We start from the raw sequence: 27430 nt of genomic DNA on the forward strand, positions 1-27430 counted from the left end.
TTGATAAAATAGTCTCGGCTACCTCAGACACTCTTGAGTAAGATGTCTGCCTCTGCCCCCTACAATTGAGTAGTTAAAAATTCTTTGAAGAACAGCGAAAAGAAAGATGGGAAAACTGACAAATGTAAAAATTGGTGGTAGTGGATATTAAATTAAAATCATTAAAAGCTGGTTAGAAAAAGTGGCAGATATGTATTTTAGATTGCAAAATAGCCTCTAACCCTTTGCATGCCGAAAAGAGAAACATGTTATTGAGACCGCGCAGTTTCATTTTCTTTTGTATATCAATACGTAGTTAAAATTTAAATTGATTACGAACTTGTATTTGTTATTTAAGCTCTTCCAAAAGTTTTTTTTTTTTAATGATTTTCAATAGTGTTATCATTAAGCATTAAAAAAATTTTCATTTTTTTTTAATGATTTTCAATAGTGTTATCATTAAGCATTAAAAAAAAATTTTCATTTTTTTCCTTTTGTTTTAAGAAAAATTTCAATTTCACTTGTTTTTATTCCGTTTTTTTTTTAATCCTTTATTTATTCTCACTTTTTTAAACATTTTATTTGTTTTTAGCTTGTTTGCCATCAAAATGAATATTAATATTGTCGAAGAAATATAATTTTTTTTTAATTTAAGAAAAAAAAAAAAATTCTTTTTAAAATTAATACGTTTATTGCTAAATGGTTTTTAACATGATTTAGAAATAAAATAATATATTGTTTGTTGCGATTAAGTGAAAACAAAAACAAAAGAAAATTAAAATAATTTACGCTTATTTAGGCGGTGTCACTAACACGTTTCGGTATGCAAGGGTTAGAGGCCATTTTGCAACCTAAAATACACATCTCCCAAAAAAGTTTTGTCGGATTAGAAGGCATTTAACACGGGGGGGAAAAAGGGGGGGGGGTCCTTTAACATCCCAATTCACACACTAAACAAGTCACAGGATTAATTAAAGCTCTGCACCTGAATCCTCTTTCAAACGTTGTTGTACGCTTAAGAGAATCCAAGGTGTTAGGGTTAGTTAAACAAGGATTGGACATTTTTTTTTGTTTGTTTGACAAAAGGTTAGTTTGGACGAAAAAAAAAAAAGCAAAGCAAAGCATAAACTTAGAATGAAATTTATTGGAAAAAGAATTTATACAGCTAATGATATAATAGAACAGTACAATATTCTAAAGACTCACCAATATAGAACTGGGAGGAAGGGTAGTTGTGGTAGGTCGATACTTGTTTGTTTTGTTGTTTTTGTTTTTTTTTTTAAATGAAGACAGGAGAATAAAAATATTTAAAGAGAAAGAAAAGATTCGTCTAAATTAATACCAAGAATGATGAACAAGGTGGAAAGAAGAATTTTGAGAACAAGATGGAGTAAAAAAAAAAAAAAAAAAAAAAATTGTTGTCTGATGGAGAAATTGATAAAAAAAAAGTGCTTGTTCAGAATAAGAACGAAAATCGAAAGTCACAAAATTGAATTTCCATTAAAAAAAAATGAATAAAATATAAAAAAAACGTTATCTACTTAATTACTGTGTCACAATTACTAATACATTATTACATAAAACATTTATGCTCATGATGAGGCCATCTGCTATTACTGCCAGACTTCATGCAGTTACCTCCCTTGCCTATCATGAGAACTACTGTTTATTATTTAAGTATAACGTGCAATTTACTTCGAAGACTATTTTGATTAATAATTAATTCTCTACTTTATCGTTTTTCGTAATTTTTGGATATGTTACTAATGTCGACATGGCAATTAAGTAGGAGATAACATATTGGTTTTGATTGGAATTCAATTTTTTTCCATTTCCGTTCTTAAAAAAAAAATATATATATATATAGGTAGAGTGGAATTGTTATGACAAAATACTTAATCTTATTGAATGAAAAGCAAAAAAAAAATAATTAAATGTAAAAAAAAAAAGAAAAATTTAAAAGAAAACATAAAAAATTAATTATTTTACAAAATTTTTTAAAAAGTTAGGCCGATTGTTAAAAATAAGAAATGCATTTTTTTTTTAGTTGCGATGTTTATGAAACTGTAATTTCTCAAGAGTATGAAGAGATAAGAAATGAGAGAGAGATTCATACTTAAGTGTTAAAAAAATAGAAATGCTATTTGGTTAACGTTGTAGCCATGATCAAGTATCATGAAAGGTTAAATGGTTTTTATACATGAAGAAAAATTTGAGCAAAACAAAAAATTTTTGAATGAGATTTGAATTTATCCAGTATTCACGTTCGATTCAACCAGTGTTTCAGGAGATAAAACATTGACCATGTCGCTCAAGATTGATTTCACCAAACGCAAAAGAAAATGAAAACGTTCAGTCAAAAGAAGTTATTGCGGTACTTCATGGAAAACGTGGACCCTATGTAAACTTCTTTTTTTTTTCTTTTTTTTAATGGCTGCTCTCTGAAAGAGCATGCAGATTTGTTTATTTAATCACAAAAACTTTTTTGAAGGTACTATTTGAGGCAAAAAAAAAAAAAAAGGCCAAGAGCATTATTTGAATATGCATAAAAAAACTAAATGCAACAAAAACTAAAAATATTAGTGTGGAAAATATTATATAATAAAAATAAATTAAATGAAAATATCATATAATAATAAAAATAAATTAAATGAAAATAAAATAAAAACAAGCACAAAATAAAAGTATGAATCAAATTTAATCAAAGAAAATTTTTTTAAATTTAAAAATAAAATAAATACACGCTCGATAAAAAAAAAAAAGTCTATGAGGTATATACAAAGAAAGTGAAAGAAAACCTTTTGCGCATTTCAGGGAGCAGCCATTAAAAAAAAAAACAAAAAAAAAAAACGTTAACACAGGGTCCATGTTCCCTGTGAAGTACCGTTATTGCTTTTCAAACAAAACCCGTCACGTCTCATAAAAGATAATGATAATTGAAGTTCAAAGAATCGGGGACATGTTTTACCGCAGACACCAAAACTGCAGTCAAAAAACAACTCTAAAACAAATAACAGTTACCAAAGGCAAAATAAGTTACTCTTCTGCCTACCGTCGGGTTAAGTTTTTGGTGTTTTAACTAATTTTAAAGAATTTATATTCAGTTTAAAAACACAAGCAATACTGAACGCTAAAGTTAAAAAAAAAAAAAAATTTAAATAAAGATGGCGACCTGAAGTTGTTAAAAAAATACTGGTAGTATATAATAATAAATGTCACGTTTATATTTATTGAGTGGATTTCTATCAATGATGCGTTTTATTTTCAAGTTTGGAGTGATTATTGAGACTTCAAAGGTGGCACACCCATATTGCCATTTAACTTAATTGCTCACAACTGCTTGCATTTTTAACTTAAACGCATTAAAATAAGTTAAAAACACCAGAAAAAACATCAAAATAGGTAGAAAAGTAATTTATTTTACCTTTAAACCAATTTTTATTTTTTTTTGTCCTTTTCTCCACATTAAAAAAACACCCTGGTGTCTAACTCTGCCCTTGTGGGGAGGCAAAGTAAATAGGGACATTTATTTGCTATATATATCGCGAACGTTTTCGACTTCCATTGGTCATCCTCAGGTGAGTAGTCAAAAATGAACTAGAAATGCCGTGTACGTCTTTAAATGTCCCATAGGAGAATACGTCTCCAAAAATAATTCGTACATTGGCATGACTCGAACCAGCATCTCCCGTCGTTTAACATGTCACCTGTCTTCCCCGAATAGCTCAATCTATCAGCACCTCATAGCACACCACACCCCTAAAAATGAGTTTAGAGACATATTAATAAATAACACGGCCACTTTAACTGTCTCATATTGCGAGGTGCGCCTCCCGATCTTTGAGGCATTGTTAATCCACATTAAAAAACCAACGATTAACCAGACTCAAAACGAAACGGAGGGCATGCTCAAGTGCTTTTGAGTATTTCAATGATTTTAAGCGATTTTAATCGTCTTTTAATCATCTTTTCATTTCATCTCGCTACTTTCATTTTTCAATTTCATTTTTTATTTTTTTTCGCCTGAGGATGACCAATGGAGGTCGTAAACGTTAGAGAAAAGGAGGATTACAAGAAAAACAAGCAAGAGTTATCTGTGCTATTTAATGAAACCTGCACAAAAGAAAAAATGCTGCCTAAATATACTAATATATATATATATATATATATATATTTTAAACATTTTTTTTTGTTCTGTTGTCTACTGTAAAACATGTCCAGAATTAAGATCTCTGAATTGTCAGTAATAAAATCATTCAGTCAATGATTGGCGTAATTGTTGAATATATAATTTTGTTCTATTTGAATTAATTTAGATTTTTTTTTTTTAGATGAGTAATTTGTATGATTTTTTTAAAATTTAATTGTGGACTATTATGCTCATCTACTTCTTTGAGAAAGGGGGGGGGGTTAATTGGCAAAGCTAAAACTACATCAGATTATTATTATCAAACAAATTTTGGATAAAAATTATTTTTTAAATTAAAAAAAACTTTTTTCTTTGTTTTTTTAAATAATTTAATCAAAAAAATCTGCATTTAGCTGCTGCCATTTGAAAAAACAAAAAAAAATGTTAGTTTTAAGATTAGAAAATGTTGGTGCAAGTCCGGAATTCAATCTAATGAAAAAAAAAAAAAAAATAAAATACAGACAAATCTCTATGATATATGTACCTATCACAGATAGATGCCATATTCCAAAATTCATATAAACTGATCAAGTATTTTTTTTTCTATTTATTTAACTAAGAAAATCAAATTTTATGATGAAGCAAAAATAGTGTCTGCTATCTTGGTTACCTCCCCTTTAACAACCTCTCCAGAAATAAGAGATCAAAATCAGCCTTGTAATGGCTACGATAAACTATATATATATACATATATATATATATATATATATATATATATATATAAAATCGTAAAATTTGATTTTATTAGTTAAATAAAAACAAAAACTACTATATCAATTTGCATGATTTTTAGAATATGACATCTTTGTTCCATGATGGGTAATGTATATCTTACAAATTTTTCTGTATTTTCTTTTTATTAAAGCAGTTGAACCTTGGACTTTCACCCAAATTTTTCCAACACAGAAGATTTGGAAATATTTTATCTTCTCCCAGGATTTATGGTAAAGAAAACATCAGGAAATTTATTTATTCTTTTTTTTGGAGGTGAGGGGGGGGTATTAGTTAGGTGCAGATATCAATGGACAGCCCATAAACAAGAGAGATTCCTCATAAGTCAACCATAAATAAATAAGAATTATTTCATGGCTCCAGCAAGAACATTACAAGTTGTAACTGTTACACACAGCTACTGACAGGAGTAACATAGGTTGTAACGTTTTTATCGACAATCTCTTGAAGTCATGTTGGGAATTTATAATGCTTATAAACTCAAGCAAATTAGATTTTGTTAAGTATTTCAAAGTTATGTCGAGAGAGTTGAGTCGTAGCAGTTTCCAGCTTTTGTGTATCAAAGTTCAAGTTTATCCTTACTTAAAAAAATATAAATAAATATAAATAATGTGTGTAAAATCAACTAAATCATAAGAATGTGAATTATGTCAAGTGTTTCAGCTGACGACATCTTTTCAAACTGAAACATCTCACAGTTTTTAAAACAGTGGGCATTTATTAAAAAAAAAAAAAAAAGTTAAATTCATTAAATCCGCATCTACTTTATATAATAAACCTGTGTGTCTCTTACAGTAATGCTATCAATAAGCATGCGCTAAATCAAAGGGAGGTAATTCGTCCAAACTTGATTTAGTAGTGGTATCAACATATCTTTCTATGTATATATCAAAACAAGAAACAGATGATAACTGATTTTAATTACAAAAAATTTCCTAAAAAAAAAAAAAGCGTAAAACTGAAGATTTTATTTGGACTTTTATGGGGGAAAAAAAATTCTTACATTTAACAGAATTTGGACATTTCAAAAGTTTTCTTTTCATTTACAAAAACAACCACAGAATTTGCACAAGTACTGCTAGTATATAGGTTAATTCATTAGAATCGTACTAAATGTCATATAAAGAGCCTTGGCATATCATGAATGAAGAGTCATCTGCAGAAGTTGGATTAAGAGTAAATACTATATCGTCCGTAACCCATAGGGTCAGTTTTCGGGGTGTATATATCATTAAATATATAAAAAATAAATATAAAAAAAAAAAAAAATTAAGAAATTAGATATGTTTAATAAACAAAACACATGTCCAATTTTTTCATAAACTTGAAAGGATTTCATAATACACTGTGATGTCATAACAGATTCTATCCTCTTATCAATATTAAGCTTGTCATCAAATTAGTGTTGACGATGAATGGATCAAGGAGATTCACACACTGTCGATCTACTATCTAGCAAAATCCATAATCAAGCGTATGGGAATGAAGATCTTATTGATTTTTTTTTTATTTTACAAATGAGTCACCACTTGTCAAGGCCCTGAGGCCACTCGAGGATAAGGGTTGACGAGTCGACTGATTAAAGGGAACATGTCGTAGTCATCATTAGTAGTTGACATTTGGTGAATTGGATTACTTAAGGGGATGGCTCATCAAGAACTGGACTAGTCCAACTGTAACGAGACGCAGCAGATGTGCAAATTATTTAATTTTATCACATTTTATTGATATACGAAGTTTTCATTTTGTTTATAAGAAAAAGACGTTAATAGATTTTGTTTGCATTTTTCTGCTGTAGTTTTGAAACTTTTCAGATATTTTATTTTCGTTTATTTATTTAGAAAGACAATTTTTTGTGGCTAAAAATCTTCCAAGCTAGAAAATTTAGACCACAAAATTTTATCTAATTTTCAATGAAAATAGTAACCGCAGAATTTCCACAGGTCCCTCTTAGTTATTTTTTATTCATTTTTTTTTTTTTTATATTTTAAATAATTGCCATTTTGCATTTAGTTTATTTCCAGAATAGTTTCTTCAATTTGTATTAAAAAAAAAAAAAAAAATAAATTTCAAAGAAATGAAAATCAGGATTTGTGTATTCGTTTTTTTTTGTTTTTTTTTTGCAGACTGTTATCCTCATTGATGTTTCATCACGTTTCAGCCAACTCATCCTATGGCCTTCTTCAGGTGATTAACTGTGACGGGATAGGAATGCTGAGTCTCTTGATTGTATCCCCAGTAATTACTGCCTTCCATAGATGTTGTCGTCTCAGCAGGTTTTTGGTCAACTAATCCTCTGGCTTGCTTTGGGTAGGATTGAAACTGCTATCTTTACTCACCTGGAACTATAGAAACTCAACACCTTTATCCACTGCGGCATGAGCCTCAAAGGGCTATCAAGATTGAATTTTATGGTTTCATGAATCCAATTCTATGTTCTTATCTGGTCTTCCATTGTCCTGTCACGATTAATCACCCGAAGAAGGTCAGAAGGGTGAAACAACGATAAAGATGAGGATAACAGCACGTTCAAAAAAATAAATACACAAATTATGAAGCCTCACCTCAAAGGATTAAAAAAAAAATCAAGAATTAACAAGAAATATGTTGCCAGTTGGGATCTAAATCTTGAGGAAGGAATTAGTTTAGAGAAAAAAAAAACTCACACTGAAAAGTTGAACAAAAATTGTGGAAAAAAATATAAACATGGACTTGCAAGATAATGAATTTGAGAACGATTGAATTTGATCAAAAATTGAATATTTTATACTTAAAAAAAAAAAAGAAAAAAGTTTAATAAATTTGTATAAATCTAGAATATATTTGAAAGAAATATTCTTCTGATGGGGGTAGAAATAAAACGAAAAACTGAAAGATTTTAAAATAGTTAAAATATTTTTTCAGGTTAAAAACAAATGAAATGAAATGATTTTTTGCTCCACTCTTACCTTGGATTTAAAAAGAAAAATTTTTAATTAAAAAAAAAATATCTACAAATAAAAAAAATCTTTTAAAAAAATCCCAAATTCATTTTTTGTTGTTGTTGTTTTTAGTAAATAGTTCAGGATTTAGTAGTAAAATACAAAGTTTCCAACACCACAAAATCAAAAAAATGAATTTGGGATAAAATATTTTCTACAAATAAAAATGAAGTTTTTTTTTTTTTAATATCCCAAATACATTTTTGGAGTGTTTTTAGTAAATATTTCAGCAATTTCTTACTAAAAAAAAAAAAAAAAAATTTCTCCACCAAAAACAAAAAAAACATATGTCCCTACATATAATAGAAATAAATAGAAAACAAACAAATGTAAAAAAAAAAAATGTAAAAAAAAAAAAAAAAAAAATTCCACCTTGTTTTTAACTAAATTGAGTATATAGATGGGGGGGGGGAGAAGTAAGAAGAGATAGTTATGTGTGAGAAAGAAAAAACAAAAAAGTGTTGAGGCAGCCTGGGTTATTATTCTTCATTAATAGGTTAAAGCAGCTGAAGTTAGCCACAAAAAAAAAAAAAAAAAAAAAAAAAAATCATATTCACAACTGTCATTTCGACTGGTTTAGTGATCACCACATTTTTGGCTTTTCAACAACCCAAACAGAGAAGCAAAACAAAACAAAATGAGAGAGGGGGAGAGTGATAGACAGGATGAAGAAGGATCAAAGTAAATATTCCCAAATTGAGCATTCCCCCCACCCGTTCCCAAATAATAAAAGCAACAGTGTCAAGTGTCTTGCAAAGACGGTGACATCGTGTTCACATATTGTCCAACGACCACATTCAAAAGAACGTGGGAATATTATGCACACAAGGCATTGTAAACATCAGCATTTTTTTTTTTTCCCAGAAACTTTTCGGATGTAAAAAAAAAAAAAAAAAATTATTTTGTTGCCTATTTACAAAAAGGTCTCTCCTTTCTTGGAATAAAAATCCTGTTTCTTAGGTTCCATGTCAAGACTGAAAGGTTAGAAGCCTATGAACACACTACTGGACACATTTGGCTACACATACGCACACAATATATATATATATATATATATATATATATATACACACACACACTCACACATGACATGCACTGTTAAAAGGGTCACTTCAATCAGGCCGCCATTTTCTGCCTTCAACTGTATCTGATACTCTGCTATATACACTCAGTTCTACTGCATTTCTAAGAATTTGGTTTTTAAGCAGCGCTAGAGTGACAAACGAGGAGGAGGAGGAGGAGGAGGAGGAGGATTACTCGAGCTGAAAATCCCAAATTGTTTCAGGTTCACAGTTGACAAAAACTGAATTTAGATTAGTTTCAAAGAAAGTTGTTAAAGGCTAATCTAATTTGTGCTAATCTGGACAGCTTATCCCTAATCTAAAATCAGTTTCACACTGCAAACCACCAAAATGGGATACGAACGCAGTCAACCCGAATTGGTGGAAGTCAAAGCCGGGGAGGGGAAGAGGGAGGGGGCGTGGTTAACAAGTTGGGCAAAAACAGTTTCTGGCTTTTCACCATTTGTTTTGTTTGTTTTTTTTTTTTTTGTCTTCAAGGGATGGGAGTGGAGGATAAACTTTTGTGTCAACAATGGAGACTTGGATCCAGAAAAAATTTTTTAATTTAAATATTTAAATGCATATAGAGTTCAGTTAACTAAAAATCTAACACTGATTCATAGAGTTTCATTGATTTTTCTAAAAAAAAAAAAAAAAAAAAAAGAAAAAAAAGAAAAAAAAAGACATTTCTAAAATGGCTTCTCACCATTTTTTTTAAAATTTTTCTCAAGGGTGGGGGGCGGTGGAGGATGAATAAACTTTTGTGTCAACAACAGAGATTTGGATCCAAAATAAACCTCACAAACAAAAAATAAAATTTAAATGCGCCAAGGTGGGGTGGGAGGGGGGGGGGTAGAATTCAGTTATCTAAAAATCTAAACCCGATTGGTAGTTTTTCATCTTCAATTTTTCTAAAGAAAAGTTGACACTTTGTAGATGGAGAATTCTTATGGATATTTAGAGAAAATGAAATGTTGGTCTGTGTAAGTAGGGGGTGTTTTTCAGGAAAAGGAGGCTGGAGTAATTCTAACCTGTGGAAGAATCAGATTATATTGAGATGTTGTCATAAAAAGACCAACAGAAAGGGAAGAAGAAAACAAAGAAAGTTTGGGATATGGCAAGATAGTCAAGATTTTGTTAGCCCGACTTTTAGTAAAAACAAAAAAAAAAACATTTGTTCCAGTAGTGTATGCCAGGGAAGCAACGTTAAAAAAAAACATAAAAAAAAAAATAGATTACATCAGCCAACAATTTGAATACTGCAAGTATTTTAACAATAAAAAAAAAAGAAGAAATTCCTAGAATTCGAGTGAATAAGCAGTAACATGGCCAAACAGAATTCCTCAAACCAAATTAAAAAAAAAAAAATTAGAAGGTCGAGACAACTGAGAGATTCAATAAAATATTAAAAATGACAGGAGGAGGAGGAAGTTGTGACCCCCCCCCTCCACTACGAAAAAAAAGAAGGCCATTAAAACGTTTTATAAATCTTTCATTTTTGATGATTTACGTTATTCAAAGAAAACAAAGCAATTCTCACGTTTTCATTCGGAGATTAAATTTGATGAGCGAAGCCACATACGGCTTTTACGCATCAACACAGATTATAAACATTTTTAGCCACAGTTATTTTTTTTTTTCATTAAAAGAATGCAGCAACGTAAAAAGGTGAGCTTTGAAAATGGCAGTGTTTTCATTTGATTCGAATGAAGGAATTGCGACGACAACACACAAAAAAAATTTCGTAACAAGTTTGAAAGAATTCTGCTGAAAACTGAAAATATTATTTGTTCAATTTTTTTCACATTTGTCATTTGTTTGGGGGGGAGGAGTTCTCTCTCTTTCTCTCTTTCTTCTAGTTGTCAACAACTTTCGTCTCCAGCACCGGACAAGAAATTAAACCCCCAAGAAAACTTATAAAGAAGTTTTAGAGGCAAAAGTCGAACGGGTCAAGAAGGTATAAAAGAGATCGCAAGCCACAATGGGGGTTAGAGTGGGGGGGGGGAGTAACCACATCATTGGCATTGTTACAAGCCATAAAAATATATGAAATCACTTAATATGCAAGAAACAACCCTTGAACTGGCGCGAGTTACGAGACTGGAGCAACAAGTCGTACAAGATAAGAGACAGTATGAAATACTAACCCTAATCTATCCACGACCAATGAACAAAAAATTTTGGCACAAGACTTCAAGAATTTGATGGGAATTATTTAAGAAAAAATGGGCTCAAAAAGAATTAAGAATGATATCAATTAAAATGTCTCTAACAGGGTAGGTTTAACAAAGGCAGATTTAAAAAAATTATTAGGAGACTTAAACTGAAGGCACTGGTATTTTGGAGGAGTGGGAAGATTTGGTTGCAAAAACTTTAAAGTGGATCTCACAAAGAAATGACAGAACATTATCGACAAAAGTTGGGTGGAAGAAAAAAAACATTAGTAGAATTAAAAATGTGGATCTTTTATGCTACTTTTATTAATTTCAGATTGGCAAAAAAAAAAAAAAAAAAAAAGAAAAAGAAAGAAAAAATACCCCCCCCCTCCTTATCCTTTAGGTTGTCTTATAAACGAGTCTAATTTGGTTTGCATTTCCAAATTGATCTGGTTCTGAGTGAGATTCCTTAGAATCAAAATTGCCTAAAATAAAGTCCAAAAGAAAACTACACAAAATGACGTAGTAAAATTAATTTCATAACGGGCTTTAAATACTCCAACTTCCACGCAGCAAGTTAAAGCTTTCAAAATTAATCATTACTGAAATTCGATAAATAAAACACACACACACGTAAAATTTTATACACATCAGAAAAGGCTCTGTGCAGTTCGACCTTCATCGGCGACAGGAGTTCCGTAATCAAATTATTGAAGCCCTGACGAGACAGCTAACGTTGTCAAAATGTAGATGGATCCATGTGTGGAGGTTTCTGATATTTATATCATTTTACTTATAAAAAAGCTCTGCATACATACTGAGCACTTTTGAAAAGATATTGGTCTTTAGTTCAATACATTTGATTTTATTTATCATATATATATATATATATATATATATATATATATATACATAGTAATGAAATCAAAGGGATGTAGTATTTACCTGATATATGCAATGGTAAACTTCAAACTAATATAAATAACAGTATTTATATATAGAAAATTTAATCCCAACTGAATAAAAAAGCTCAATACACAATAGAGAGTAGAGCTTATTATAAGAGAAAGAAAATTAAAACTGTAAGTTGAACTTTACAATCAAAATTTATTGTTCGAATGAATACTTTAAAAAAAAAACTGTTTTTTGGAGTAATCAGTCGAACAATAAATTTTGATTGTAAAGTTCAACTCTTAACATTATACTGCAGTTTCACAGGACATTCTGATTGTCAGAAATATTTTCATATATCTTAAACACAATTTGCATTAAAATGAAAAGAGATTTTATTAATAAACTTTCGATAATTGTAGAACCAGCAAAAGTTTGGTAAACTATCAATTCAAGTCAAATTTATTATGCTAATAGGTGAAGAATAATTATTATTTAATCATAATTATCAAGCCCCTTTAAGAATACTTAAGGATGGGCACTGTCTGCGGAATTATAACTATGGCAATCAACTCGCGTATATGCAACGTTCACAACTTCCATTCGTGCGAACATTCTAGATTACCGAACGTACTCATCCGAATTTGGTGTTTAGTAGTTTTTAATTCTCTTCATTTCTTGCAGCAATTGTCTAGTAGCCCTGAGGTAAAGACTTAACAAATGGAACAAAAAGTAGCTGGGTTCGATTATTATGACCAGCAAAAATTATCATCCCTACACTGATGCTTGCGTAAGCATGAAACACTAGTGTCCGTAGGTATAAAGAATAATTATCGTTCAATTATAATTACACACACACACACAATTAGGTTCTCTTGTCCTTACACTTGTTTCAGTTTGCTTATTTACATTTTATAAGACTTTTGTTTTTTAGATCAAATTTTTTTCATCACTCGAATAATTTTTTGGACAGTTAAAAAAAATACGCTTTTTATTTGTTTGTTTCTTCATTTTTGTATGTGAATATTGAATTTAAAAATAAAAAGATTTGAAAAAAAAAAAATCACTAATTTTTTTAAAGTCAACAAAAAAAGAACAAAAAAAGAATAATTATTTGAGAAACTTCTGTAGCAATAAATGAGTGTTTATTAAATAGCTGTTAATTGTTTAATTAACCACTGATTGATTAATTAACTGTTGATTGATATTTTAACTGTTAATTAACTGCCAGTTAAAAACAAGGTTCTTGTCCAGAATTCCCCCTATATTGAAAACAAAAATATAAAAAAAATTGTATGATGTATGAACCGGTGATGAAACGAAAATATCATACACCAAAAATCACACAAACTTATCAAGTATTTTATTTAGACATAACATTAACCTTGCAAGTTTGATTTATTGTTGAGTTATCTCTTTGTTTATTAAGATTATTTTTTTGGTTACTCGTATAATTTAAGTTTCTTATTTAAAAGATAAAACTACTTGATTAATTTATGTGATTTTTGGAATATGATATTTTCGTTTTGACACAGGTATGCATATCATACAGAGTTTTTTTGTTTTGTTTTGGTTTTTAATTATAAAAGGAATTCTAGTCCAAAAAAAAAAAAACTTAAAGACAAAAAGGCTGGCATGACGCTTTCATCAAATGTCTTGCCTACAAGACATTTTTTGTTTGGTATAAGATAGTTTTTGTAAACTTTCACAACCGTTTGGAGATCCAAGAATCTGGTGCTTGTTTAAGCAAAAATTAAGCACGTTTGGGTAACGGTTCGTTTTCCGGTGATTGACAATTTCTAATGTAGAAAAGATCAAATTGCAAAAATATTTGATAAAAAAGTCGTCAATTCTAACCATAAACGGCGTGCACTGAGATTTGATGCACGGTCACATTTAGAACGGCTTAAGTTTTTGCTTTTTTCCATTTGAAAAAAAAATAATCAATGATTCTCAGCATATTGAAATTTTGCAGAAAAAAAAAGAAAAAAAAAAATGGCATTCTTAAACATAATACTCAAGTACATATTTTTTGTCACGAAAGCGACAATGTTGGAATGGCCTGAAAATGGTTCAGATCTCAATAACGTTGATAACAGCGAAGAATAAAAATGTTAAAAAAGAAAGAAAATCTTAAGTAACAGACAAAAAACAGGGAATATTGAGATTCTCACAAGAACACGGATTCACCATTCTTTTTTTTTTTGTTTAAATTTTTATCTTCTTAGTTCTAACATAATTATTTAAAAAAAAAAAAACCTCACCTAACATAATAATTATTTAAAAAAAAAAAAAAAACGTCACCTAACATAATAATTATTTTAAAAAAAAAACTCACCTAACATAATAATTATTTAAAAAAAAAACCTCACCTAACATAATAATTATTTAAAAAAAAACCTCACCTAACATAATTATTTAAAAAAAAAACCTCACCTAACATAATTATTTAAAAAAAAAACCTCACCTAACATAATTATTTTAAAAGAAAACCTCACCTAACATAATAATTATTTAAAAAAAAAACCTCACCTAACATAATAATTATTTTTAAAAAAAACCTCACCTAACATAATAATTATTTTTAAAAAAAACCTCACCTAACATAATAATTATTTAAAAAAAAAAAACCTCACCTAACATAATAATTATTTAAAAAAAAAACCTCACCTAACATAATAATTATTTAAAAAAAAAAAAAACCTCACCTAACATAATAATTATTTAAAAAAAAAACCTCACCTAACATAATAATTATTTAAAAAAAAAACCTCACCTAACATAATAATTATTTAAAAAAAAAACCTCACCTAACATGATAATTATTTCCAAAAAAAAACCTCACCTAACATAATAATTATTTAAAAAAAAAAAAACCTCACCTAACATAATAATTATTAAAAAAAAAAAAAACCTCACCTAACATAATTATTAAAAAAAAAAAAAACCTCACCTAACATAATTATTAAAAAAAAAAAACTCACCTAACATAATAATTATTTCAAAAAAAAAAACCTCACCTAACATAATAATTATTTAAAAAAAAAAAACCTCACCTAACATAATAATTATTTAAAAAAAAAACTCATCTAACATAATAATTATTTAAAAAAAAAAAAATACCTCACCTAACATAATAATTATTTAAAAAAAAAAAAACCTCACCTAACATAATTATTAAAAAAAAAACCTCACCTAACATAATAATTATTTAAAAAAAAAACCTCACCTAACATAATAATTATTAAAAAAAAAAAAAACCTCACCTAACGTAATAATTATTTAAAAAAAAAAAACCTCACCTAACATAATAATTATTTAAAAAAAAAACCTCACCTAACATAATAATTATTTAAAAAAAAAACCTCACCTAACATAATAATTATTTAAAAAAAAAACCTCACCTAACATAATAATTATTTAAAAAAAAACCTCACCTAACATAATAATTATTTTTAAAAAAAAAAACCTCACCTAACATAATAATTATTTAAAAAAAAAAACCTCACCTAACATAATAATTATTTAAAAAAAAAAAAACCTCACCTAACATAATAATTATTTAAAAAAAAAAACCTCACCTAACATAATAATTATTTAAAAAAAAACCTCACCTAACATAATTATTAAAAAAAAAAAAACCTCACCACTTCACTATTGAAGTTCCCAGATGCCGGAGAGCCTTCTACTCTAATAGTTTCTTCCCACGGACTGCTAGATTTTGGAATTCCCTCCCTGTTTCCTGCTACCCTGACTGTACTGACCTGCAGAAGTTTAAATGTAATGTGAACGGACATCTTGCTGCTCAACTCCCTACAGTTTCCCCCGTTAGATACGATCCCAAATATTAGCCCCCTTACGTTCCCAGTGGTAACATGCCTTGTTTGGGATGAAAAAGAGTTAAAAACAAAAGAGTTAAGATTAAAAATGGTCGTAAGAGACAAGAGAACTTTATATTGCAATAGCTCGGTTTTTTTTGGAAGGAAACATCATGGAAAAACACACGGTAATCAATAAGATGAAAAATCAGGTTCTTCGGAATGGATTCAAGACAACGGGTGTATATCCTTTCAAATAAACTTTTATAAAAATAAATAAATATTCAAAAGTGTTAGAATTCCCATTGTATTAAAAAAAAAAAAAAAAGTGTATTACTTGTACAGTTTAATGAAGACATTAAAAAAGGAAAATATCGAAAAAAGGTTATATTGTACGTATCTGTTATGGACTGAAGATCTCCCCCCCAAAAATGTCACTTAATTTGATCATGTAGTTTTTTTTTTTTTTTTTTTTTACAGCGGAAAAAACGTTTTTATGACAGTGCGTCGAAGGTAGACATCTTTGAATTTTTTAATTTTTGTTTGAATTTTTAGAACAAGCCACGGGGAGATAACTCAATTTAAAGCGCCGACACTCCCTCCCCGTCTTTAATAATAGCTTTTCTTCCTAAAAATCGAACCTTTTGCTCGATATCATAACAAATTGTAAAAAAAAAAAAAAAAAAAACTACTTGACGAAATTAAGTGAAATTTTTTTACCGGAGAACTTCATTCCATAACGGATACGTACAATGTAAACTTTTTTTGATATCTTCATTTTTTAATGTTTTGATTAAACTGTACAAGTGCCAAAAAAAAAAAAAAAAAAAAAAAAGAAATAAATCTTCATGATGTACGTAAACGTCATGGAACAAAGACATCATATTTCAAAAATCACGTAAATTGATCATGTATTTATTTATTTTTATAAAGAAAATCATTTTTAAATGGATCTGATTTGTCCCCATGCTAAGAACGGCTTTCTAAAATCATGCAAGGTTTAATTATCTCAGAGTTATTTCCTTGTTTTCAAAAATGGCATTGTGATAGTGTCGCTTTTCGTTTTGCCACAAAATTTGATTTTCTTATTTAAAAATAAAACTATTTGATCAATGTACATGATTTTCGGCATATGATATTTCCTTTCCAATCATGGATACATGTATCATATAGATTTTTCTTTATTTTCGTATCTTAATAAAAGTGGAATTTTGGACAAGTACTATGTTATGTTTCTTTTACATATTATTGCCATCTACACACACACAGAATTGCATGCAAAGAAAAAAATATCCAGCAAAAACCAAGAGAATTCAAATGGCAAAATGTAATATACACACTTGAAATCCAACATGGCCGCCGTAGAGATGGCCTTTCCTCACTTTTAAAGATGACGAAGACACCCGAAAACCATCCAGACATGTTGAAAGCTAATTTTTCAAATAAAATCTATAAAAAAAAAAAAATAAAAAAATAGGTTCTTATTAAGAATTCAACTTGATTAAAAAAAAAAAACAAAAAGCAAAAAAAAGAAAAACACAGAAAAATCTTTGATGTTATGGTAGGTAGAGATCATATTCCAAAAATCACTTAAATTGATCAAAGTCTATTTTTTTTTTTTTTTTAACTAAAAAGAATCAAATGTTATGAGAGCCCCATGTTGTTTTGAAAGTATTCAAATCCAAGGGCGACAACTCAATTTAACCACCGAGATTTTTTCTGTATTCAAAATAATTACAAAAATTATTAGTCACTACACTTAATTTTTTTTTTTTTACAAGGGAATCATCACTTATCAAGGCTGGAAGGCCACTCGAGGATAAGGGTTAATGAATGCTAGGTGGTAGTGTAGTAATTGTTAATGGTGTCAATTGGATAGAATTTGGTTATTTTAAAGGGAAGGCTCAACAAAAACTTGTTTACATTGGACTTGAAGGTTACTAATTGTAGTCAACCAGGAAGCATGCCAGCAGAACAGTGTTCCACAGGTGGGCAGTTCTAGGACATAAGCTTTGTTCATGGAATCTGCGTTTAGATTTAGACACAGGTAGAGAGTGGAGGAAATTGTATATAATGGTTGTAGCTAGTTGAGTGTTTTTTTTGTGAAAGTTTGGCAAGAATAGGAAGAAACCATAGATTGGAGCTTAATCGAGCATTTGCCATGAAAATAATGATAGAGCAGAGACAGGCTTGCAACGTCTATCCTGTAGGAAAGAGGTTGCAGGGAAGAGAAAAAGCCATCTACTGCTAGGTTTTGAACTCTATCAAGGCAGAATAGGTGCATTGAGCATCTCCTGATCCAGATGTGGCAGCAGTACTCCATTACTTGATCAATTTATGTGATTTTTGGAATGTGACATCTTCATACCGTGACGAGTACGAGCATCATAAAGATTTTTTCAGTATTTTTAAAATTTTTTGTTTTTGTTTAATTAGGTTGAATACTACCAAAAAAATAATTGATAAGCAAAATGTAATGGGGGAAGGGGAGGGGAAAATAAAGTTTTACTTTCAAACTAATTTGAAAAAAAAAAAAAAATAAATAAAAATAAATAAAATGGATTTATATTTGACATTTTTTTGTTTTCTTTGTTTTATAAACTCCAATTCTTATTCCCTGATAACATGGAATTCCTTGGGGAATGAAAGTGTGTGGAAAGGAGTAGGGGGAGGGGAAGGGTGTAAGAAATAAGCAGAGAGAGAGAGAAAGAGAGAGAAAGAGAGAGAGAGAAAGAGAGAGAGAAAATGAGAGAGAGAATGAGCAATTAATAGTTGTCATTTCCTCACGTGAAATTTGGATTGAAAAAGAATTCTGAGTGGCCCTTGCTAGTGATTATCAGATTATCAGATTCTGTTTTTACTTTGCAGCGTTTAAATATGGACATGGAGGCTAATAAAGTAGACGTTTTGTGTCGTCATCACCCCCCCCCCGCCCCGCCCCCGTTCCCCGGTCCCGCCCCCTTTGGGTGGCTCCCCCTAGATGTGAAGAGAGTGTGAAGCTGCTCGTGTCAGTTCATACAAGGTCATAATCCAAGTGCTCTGAACGATAGATTGCAGCCCGATAACTGTACCTATCAGACAGACTGCGCTGCACTGGCTTCATGTTCTTGCTGTTGGTGAATGCACCACTCGCAACACCGCTCTTCTCGATGCAATCGTCAGCCGTCTCGTCGTCTTCTCCAATGGTTGTTTCGACTAATGACGGTTCGACTTCCTTTTTGTACATACTTAACTTGGACTGCAGCAGATATTTGTACGTTTGAAAACGTTTTAACTGAAAAAATAAAATTTTTTGCAATTTGTTAAAATGTCAGTAAAATTGACTTTCAATGTTAAACAAACATGGATTTTTAAAATTAGAAAAAAAAAAATCACAAAAATTTCAAAACTAGCTAAAGAAATAATTTTCAAAAAAATACAAAAAGCTAAAAATTGTTGAAAAAAAAAAAAAAAAAAAAAAGAAAAAAGCTTAAAGAAAATATTGAAAAAAAATAATGTTAAAAATAAAAAACATGTTGAAAAAAATAAAAGCTTAAAAAAAAATGTTGAAAAAAAAAAAAAAAATGCTTACAGAAAATGTTGAAAAAAAAAAATGCTTAAAATAGAAAATGTTGAGAAAAAAAATCTAAAAAAATAAATGTCAAAAAAAAAAAAAGCTAAGAAAATGTTGAAAAAGATTTTTAAAAAAATTTATAAAAAAATTTTTCAAAGAAAGCTTGAATAAATTTTCAAAAAGTTAATTTTTTTTAAATCTAAAAGATTTTTCAAAAAGTTTGAAAAAAAAACCCAAATTATCACAAGAATCCAATTAAAAAAACAAAAAAACAAACACACAAAAGCTAAAAGTGAAAACTAAAAAAAAAAGCTTAAAAATAAACACCTAAAAAAAGTTGGAAAAAAAACAAAAAAAAACAATGCTAAAAATGTGAAAGAAAAAAATTAAAATAAAAAAAACCTAAAAATGAAAACAATGGCTAAAGTAAAATCCAACATAATTTTGTTTATACATTTCTTTTCAGCAATAAAAATGAATTTTTTCATCAAAATATTTGTTGCTAAGAATAACAGCTGCGCAACTCTCATTTCCATTAATTTGTTTTTTAGTTCTGACATTTCATGGTAATGTTTCTGACAAAGGAGTAAAAATTGATTATTTTCTGGGTCGGGATCTATCTAGCACTTATTTTTGACCTTGAAAGTTTTTCTTTTTCAACTCCTTATATAAGGTGATTTCATATTTTGTCCAGAGCGATTTCCATAAAAGAAAAAAAAATATCAATAATATTTTTGTTGAGCTATCCTATTAATCAAATTCAATCCAATTTCACATTTCACACACACACATATATATATATATATATATATATACACACACACACACACACACATTTATTCCAGGTAGAGAGAAATCCAAAAACGAAGAATAATTGAATTTCAACAAGGTCATTGATAGTGCTCAATCAAAGAAAGCAAATTATATATTTATTATTCAGTATGTAAATACATTCATATCTTGCTACGATGTGCAGACCGTTTCAATCATAACAGATCTCATCAGGCAAGAAAAATTAATATATATATATATATATATATATATATATATATTAATTTTTCACACACACACACAAGGTGCTTTCAATAAGTTTCCAGAATTTCTTGTACAGACATTTAAAATTGTCGTAGACTCTTTAAAATTCAGTATGTTATTGCTATAAATCTTATGAGATGACCAATTTTTATGAATTAGCGTTCAAATGAACAGCTATAGCAAGAATTGGAATACACACTACTAAAGCCTGATTGTTACAGCTGGTGAATTTCAAAAATGCAATCTGGGCGTGAGGACACTTTAGAAGAACGATATGCAATAAAATTCTGTTTTAAAATTTTTAAAAAATGCCTCAGAAACGTATGGACTGCTTTTGGATCATCTTGCATGAATCAGTTTTTTAGTGACATAAGAGATTCAAGGAAAGCAGAGAGTCTGTGAGGGCTGATAAGAGGCATGGGAGGAGTAAGGAAGTCAGAACACCAGAGTTGATTGGCCAAATAAAGAATTTCATAGATAAGGACCATCGTGTGTCTATAGAGACAATAAGTGCACTGTTTGATGTCAATATGGAAACTGTACACACAATTAGTTGGGAGGAACTGAAGATGCTGAAGATTTGAACAAAGTTTGTTCCAAGGGTGCTCAAAGAAAATCACAGACTATTTGACCAAGATGGGCATCAAGACAGTTCCTAACTCTCCCTATAGTCCAGACCTTGCTTCCTGTGACATTTGGTTATTCTCTAAGCTAAAGGAAAACCTAAGAGGCTGTCATTATGAGACAATTGAGGGGATGAAAGGCTGTGACAAGGGTCATTAATATGCTCACACAAGAGGACTTCTATGAGACTTTCCAGAAGTTGTTAGAATGGTACAAGTGAATTACAGACAGAGGAGATTACTTCGAATGGAACTAGAGTTTCATGCGTGTACTATCAATAAAAGTGGCCATACGAAAAATGTTATTCATGGACACACGTGTTTCTAGCTATCAACTGTCGTCAGCATGGCTAAATTTTTAGACAAGGATTGAACCCACAATTACGCAATCCGCAGTCTGACATTTTACCACAAAGCCTTTTCAAATTTTATGCATAATTTTATCACTTTCAAATAAATCTGTTATTATGTTTAGCAATATTAACAGTTTTGAAACTCTTATTTTTATTTAACCTGCCCTTTAGCATATAAATGCATCGCCGCTTTTAATAACAGATTTTTTTTATTTGTATTTTTTATTTTGATCCTCCTGAAATTTTTTTGGAAAATAATTTATGGATAATTTTTATGCTTGTAAAAATATTTAGATATTTAAAAAGAAAATTTTAAAAAAGAAGAAAGTCCCATCAGCAAAACGGCTGACACATTGATATGAAAAAAAAAAGGGGCAGGTAACTCCCTCATTGCTAAGGTAGCGAAATTAAATACAAATAGCATTTCAAAACTTAAATATTGCTAAAAAGAATAGCATAAACAATAATTCAAAATAGATATTGAAAAAAAATTTGCTTTTTATGGATTTCCTAATTATGTTTATATGATTCTGTCTGGGATTTGCCCTTATATCAAGAAAAAAAATTTCTTTATGATGTACATACCCGTAACATAATGAAAACATCATATTAAAAAAAAAATCGCACAAATTGATCAAGTAGTTTTATTTTTATAAAGACAATCATTTTTAAGCAATTATTGGGAATTTGTAGCCATTACAACAAAAATCTTGTAAATTTGAATTATTGTTGAGTTATCTCACCTGTTATTTTTAGGCTGTTATCAAAATGGCAAATAAGACAGCAGTTTTTCGGTTACTCATAAAATTTGATTTTCTTATATAAAAACTCTTTAATCAATTTATGTGATATTTGGAATATGACATTTTTGTTTTGTCATGAGTATATATTCTTACAGATTTTTTATTTGTTTTTTTGAATACAGGTGGTATTCTGAAGAAGAACAGTTACTTTTAATCATTCAAATTTCCTATATGTATTTAAGTTAACTTGAAAAACGTGATAAACAATATTTGGTACAAGTTCAGAAATCAACTTAATTAAAAAACAAAAATACAGATAGATCTTTATAAAATGTCATATTCCAAAAGTCACATAAATTTATCAAGCAGTTCTTTTTTAAACTAAGAAAATCAACTAATCTGATGAAACGAGACGCCATATTTAATAGACAACTTAATTAAAACTACCAAAATTTTAAAATCAATCCAATATACTATTCATTGCCAAAAAATCATAATAAAATGATTTTATATATTAAGAAAAAAAAAATACTTGAACAATTTATGTGATTTCATGTGACAGGTATGTACATCAAAATTTATTTCAGTATTTTTTTTTTTTTTTTTAATTTGGTTGAATTCTAAAAAAGAACCTAATATTTAAATATCAAAACAGATTTAGGTAAAAAAGGGAGATAATTATTATAAGGTAAAAAAAAGAGACCATTTTTAGGTAAAAACAAGGGAAATAATTATTAGGTAAAGAAAGGGAGATAATTATTAGGTAAAAAGGAAGATTATGAGTATTAGATAAAAAAGGGAGACAATTATGAGGTGAAAAAGTTCATTATTGGGTAAAAAAGGGAGATAATTATTAGGTAAAAAAGGGAGATAATTATTAAAAAAGGGAGATAATTATTAAAAAAGGGAGGTAATTATTATTAGGTAAAAAAAGGGAGATAATTATTATGTAAAAAAAAAAGGTAATTTAATATTTGAGACAAGTTTTTTTTTTTTTTTTTTTTTTTAACGTCCTAACATTGAAAATCGAACAAACCTCTGATTCTAGGAAATTTTCTTTTTCCAGATACTCATGGATGACACGAGATTTGGCCCCCTTTTCTGGTGGACATATTCTGTGGTCATGTAACTCCTTCTCCAATTCGGAAACTCGCTCAGTATGAAGCGCCAATTGTTCGCTCTGTTAAAGGAAGAAAAAATATAATAAATATAATTTTAAAGATTACAGAGAAAAAAGAAAAAAATAACCTTGGAATCAGATTTTCTATTTTAAAGCATCGGATGAAATAAATACGTAGACGCAAAACAACTCTTTTACTTGGGGACGTTTGAACTCAATTTTATGAACCCATAATTGTTGAAGTTATTTATACAAAATAAATATATTTTCATTTATTTCAAGTCCAATATACAATATATACTGTATACATAGTCTTGTTCTCGTATCATGGTATGTTCATGCCATAGATGAAATTATGGTTAATCTTCTCCATAGGCTTCGGTCCTTGTTGGTCCGATTCCTTTGAAGAAATCACAAATCCAATATCTACTGTATATATAGTTTAAGATGTCAATATACATTGCCAACACCAATCCAAAATGCTCTATCGCATTAGTGACCTCGATTATGGCCTCTTTGACATTAGTAACTGTCCTGACTAAAGCCTCTTTGATATTAGTGACGCCCAGACTGTGGCATCTTCGACATTAGTGAACCTTTCCACCCCGACTATGGCCTCTTCAAAATTAGTAACCCCTTCCAACTGCGGCCTCTTCGACATTAGTGACCGCCCCAACTGCAGCCTCTTCGATATTAGTAACCCCCCCCCCAACTACAGTCTATTTGGCATTAGTGGACCTCCCCCTCTCCTTGACTGCTGCCTCTTCGACATTACTGATGCTCCGACTGCAGCCTCTTCGATATTAGTGACCCCCTTCCCAACTACAGCCTCTTTGAAGTTAGTGAAATACCCCCCCCAACTGCAGCCTCTTCAACATTAGTGACCCCCCACCTCCAACTACATCCTCTTTGAAGTTAGTGAAATACTCACCCCCCAACTGCAGCCTCTTCAACATTAGTGACCCCCCCCCCAACTACACCCTCTTTGAAGTTAGTGAAATACCCACCCCCCAACTGCGGCCTCTTCAATATTTGTGAACCCACCAACTGCAGCCTCTTCGACATTACTAACACAAGAAATGTGTTAATACAAAGCCTGGTTGTTAAAAATTTTGATATCTTGATTATTTGATCATCGAAAACAATTTTTTTTATTTACAACTTCAATAGGCAGCTATTAAAAAAAAAAAATTGTATCTTCACCCCAGACAAATCACAGTAAGGGGTTACTATTTAGGACCTTTATTATTACATGGATAATATTATGTAGCGAATTGAGCAATGAGGTGTTTGTTTATTGTATGCCAATACAGTCAGGGAAACAGTGTTCTGGGATGGAATTCCAAAGTTAATCAGTTTGAGAAAAGAAAAATAGGGTTTGTATTACTGTACACATAGATTCGAAAAAGTTGTCAAAAAACAAATACATAACAAATAAATGTTATCAAAGGCAAGATAAGTTACTTTTCTACCAAACTGGATATAATTTTCGTGTTTTTATTCAATGTAACATGTTTATTCAGCTCGAAAAGCATAGTGTTTACCGATGTATTGGAAAATTCAAAATGGCGGCCGACTCTCTCTTTAACACGGTAAGTTTGGAAAAAGGTGTAATAAATAAAAAACCGGTTTAAATACTGTTAAAAACTTGCTCAATATATGTTACTGTGACATAGGTTGACATATATTCGGCGGGTTTTTAATAGTATTTTGTGTAGTTTTTTATTTATAACACCTTTTCCCAAACTTACGGTGTTAAAGAGGGTGTTAGACGCCATCTTGAATTTTCGAATACATCGGTAAACACTGTTTTTCGAGCTGAATAAATATGTTACATTGAATAAAAACACAAAAAATATATCCAGTTTGGCAGAAAAGTAACTTATCTTGCCTTTGATAACATTTATTTGTTATATATTTGTTTTTTGACAACTTTTTCGAATCTATGTGTACAGTAATACAAACCCAGAAACTATTCAAGTAAAAAGGTATTTAGGGATCTCTGTGTAGGGATGGGATTTTGTTGCTTGTCAGGTTAGTCGGATTATTTATGTTGACTGGGGGGGGGGGGAGTACAAGTGCTTGGAGTTCACCAGAGCACATTTCATTAAAATACTTGTAAAAAAGACACAGGGATGATAACTTTCAGAGATGGGGCAGAGGTTAGAGCTGGGTAATCAATGAAGAACTGATTAGGTTGGTGACTCTTTTTTGAATCCTGTCTAGGAGTGAGAGACGGGTTACAGATGGATCAGCCCAGATGTGGCAACAAAAATTTCATGCATGGGCGAATGTTTTTTTTTTGTAAAGGCACAAGACACTCTTAGGTGCGAATATCTTTCTAACGCGGTAGAGAAAGCCCACTTTCTTTGCAGCAGTCTTGGCAATGCCCATCATGTCATTATTCCAATTCATGTTACCTGTGAATGCTAAGCTGAAGCATTCAAACAAAGAGTTTTCTGGTAGCGCATCGTTAGCCATGGCTATCAGTGGTTGAAAAAGTTTCTGGAAATTAATAAAGGAAACAAATTAAGTCTCGCCAGCATTGAATGTTACCATCCATTTTTGAACCCATTCCGCTACAGACTGTAGGTTTTCCTCTAAGGTGTCAACTATTTTCTTTAGATATGTGCTCGTACGCTTTTCTTTCGCACATGAAGTACTAATAATTTTATTAATTGCTGTGTCTGCACAAATAATTAACAAGAACACGGAGAGTAAAGGTATACAATAATATATTAGGAAAAGAAGACATATTTACATGTCTTCAGATATACTTTAGTTGGAAATATTCCGGCAGGTGGCGTGTTGCATGTCTTACTGGAGGTAACATAGGCGTCTTGCCTATTTGGCGGTTGTTGCTGAACTCTCCCGGTATTGGTGATTGATACCTTTATATATCTCACTCACCCGCCTATGTTAATTAGTGGGCATCTCCACAACATTAATAAACTTTGAAACAATTTATTGAAAGAAAAATAAACGGAAAGGAAAAAAAAGGACACTTAAAATTATTCCAAATTGTAAAAATAATCAGGTCAAATTTTGACAAACTTCAAGAATGAGATGGAGTTATCTTCCCTTGTGCCCCCCCACCCCCTTCATAGCTGAAATTGTCAAGATGGCTGCATTACGACGGGTTTCACTAAAATCTGATCTAAAAAATTAATTTAATATGCAAATAAGGATTAAATTTTAGACCTTTTCCAAAATCAAAATCATGGAATTAGGAATTTGGATCAAAATTGGAATAAAGATTTGAGACAAAGTTTAGTATAAGTATATCTTAACTAGCAGGCTGCCCAGCGTTGCCTGGTTCTAAAATATGTTTAAATATATTTCTAATTTATGCAGATATTTTATCCATTATTTAGAGCAAATACTCTAATGATTATTATATTGTACCCAATACATAGTACTGATTTCAAAAGTTAAAATATAAACGAGTTGGTGCCATTAATTAGAATTGAAACCAAAACATACAGCTCTCCAGCATTATTTATTAAATTTAAAAAATAACGTTTATAAATGTATATTTATGCATGCGTAGAAGTAATATGTTTAGTTGACTTACACATGCCAGGTTGAAATTTTTTTTAAATTTTAACCCCATTGCAGCTATTTTTATGGGCTGAAAACCAAATCAAATTTGTTCCACAGGTCCAAATCTCCTATATATCAAGTTTCACGACTGTAGACCAAAAATTGAGAGGAGTTTGGTAGAGACAGTTTCACATGCATACACGCAGACAAGGTATAATAGAAATCTCACCTGTCTTTATGTTTTTATGTCTGCCTAAAACTTTCGAGACAGAGGCGACAGATTTTCACAAGATTGGTATCGTTTTGAAGCTCGACCCTTCGGATGACAAATATCGAAAAATTGGCTAAAAACATTAATTCCTTCACCCTCAACTGGGCACTTTTCTACAAGGAGCAGTCGCTTTTTTCATCGATATTTTCGAAAGTCATCCCCTCTTTTCGATTGACTAGCCTTAATTTAAACCTACGCCACTTCCGGTTTGGCGATCGACACAACGGCAAGGATGTCATTTTTTTTTTTTTTTTTTTTCTCCAGGTTCTTTTCCTCCTTTGCAATAGGGGTTCAAGTTTGCCAGCCTACTACCATTCTTTTTTTTTTTTTTTTTTTTTTTGCTTAACATACACCTCCAAACACCCGGGCAACGCCGGGCACC

General features: G+C 30.2%; 1 protein-coding gene across 3 annotated transcripts in view; it reads right to left on the reverse strand.

Moving 5' to 3' along the window:
• Positions 1 to 27430, reverse strand: part of LOC145266314 (uncharacterized) — a 516717-nt gene that overhangs the window by 27531 nt on the left and 461756 nt on the right. For 2 of the 3 annotated variants that reach the window (XM_080121873.1, XM_080121872.1), the window contains 2 exons: positions 23151 to 23294; positions 18879 to 19081 (listed from right to left, as the gene is read on the reverse strand). In XM_080121873.1, coding sequence (XP_079977999.1) covers positions 18879 to 19081; positions 23151 to 23294 — 347 coding nt within the window. Of the gene's footprint in view, positions 1 to 17147; positions 17257 to 18878; positions 19082 to 23150; positions 23295 to 27430 lie in introns of all 3 variants that reach the window. The other variant, XR_013864698.1, reaches the window with a different exon arrangement.

This window comes from Euprymna scolopes, chromosome 41 (assembly GCF_053919585.1).
Source record: "Euprymna scolopes isolate OS-2025 chromosome 41, ASM5391958v1, whole genome shotgun sequence".
Classification (NCBI taxonomy): domain Eukaryota; kingdom Metazoa; phylum Mollusca; class Cephalopoda; order Sepiida; family Sepiolidae; genus Euprymna; species Euprymna scolopes.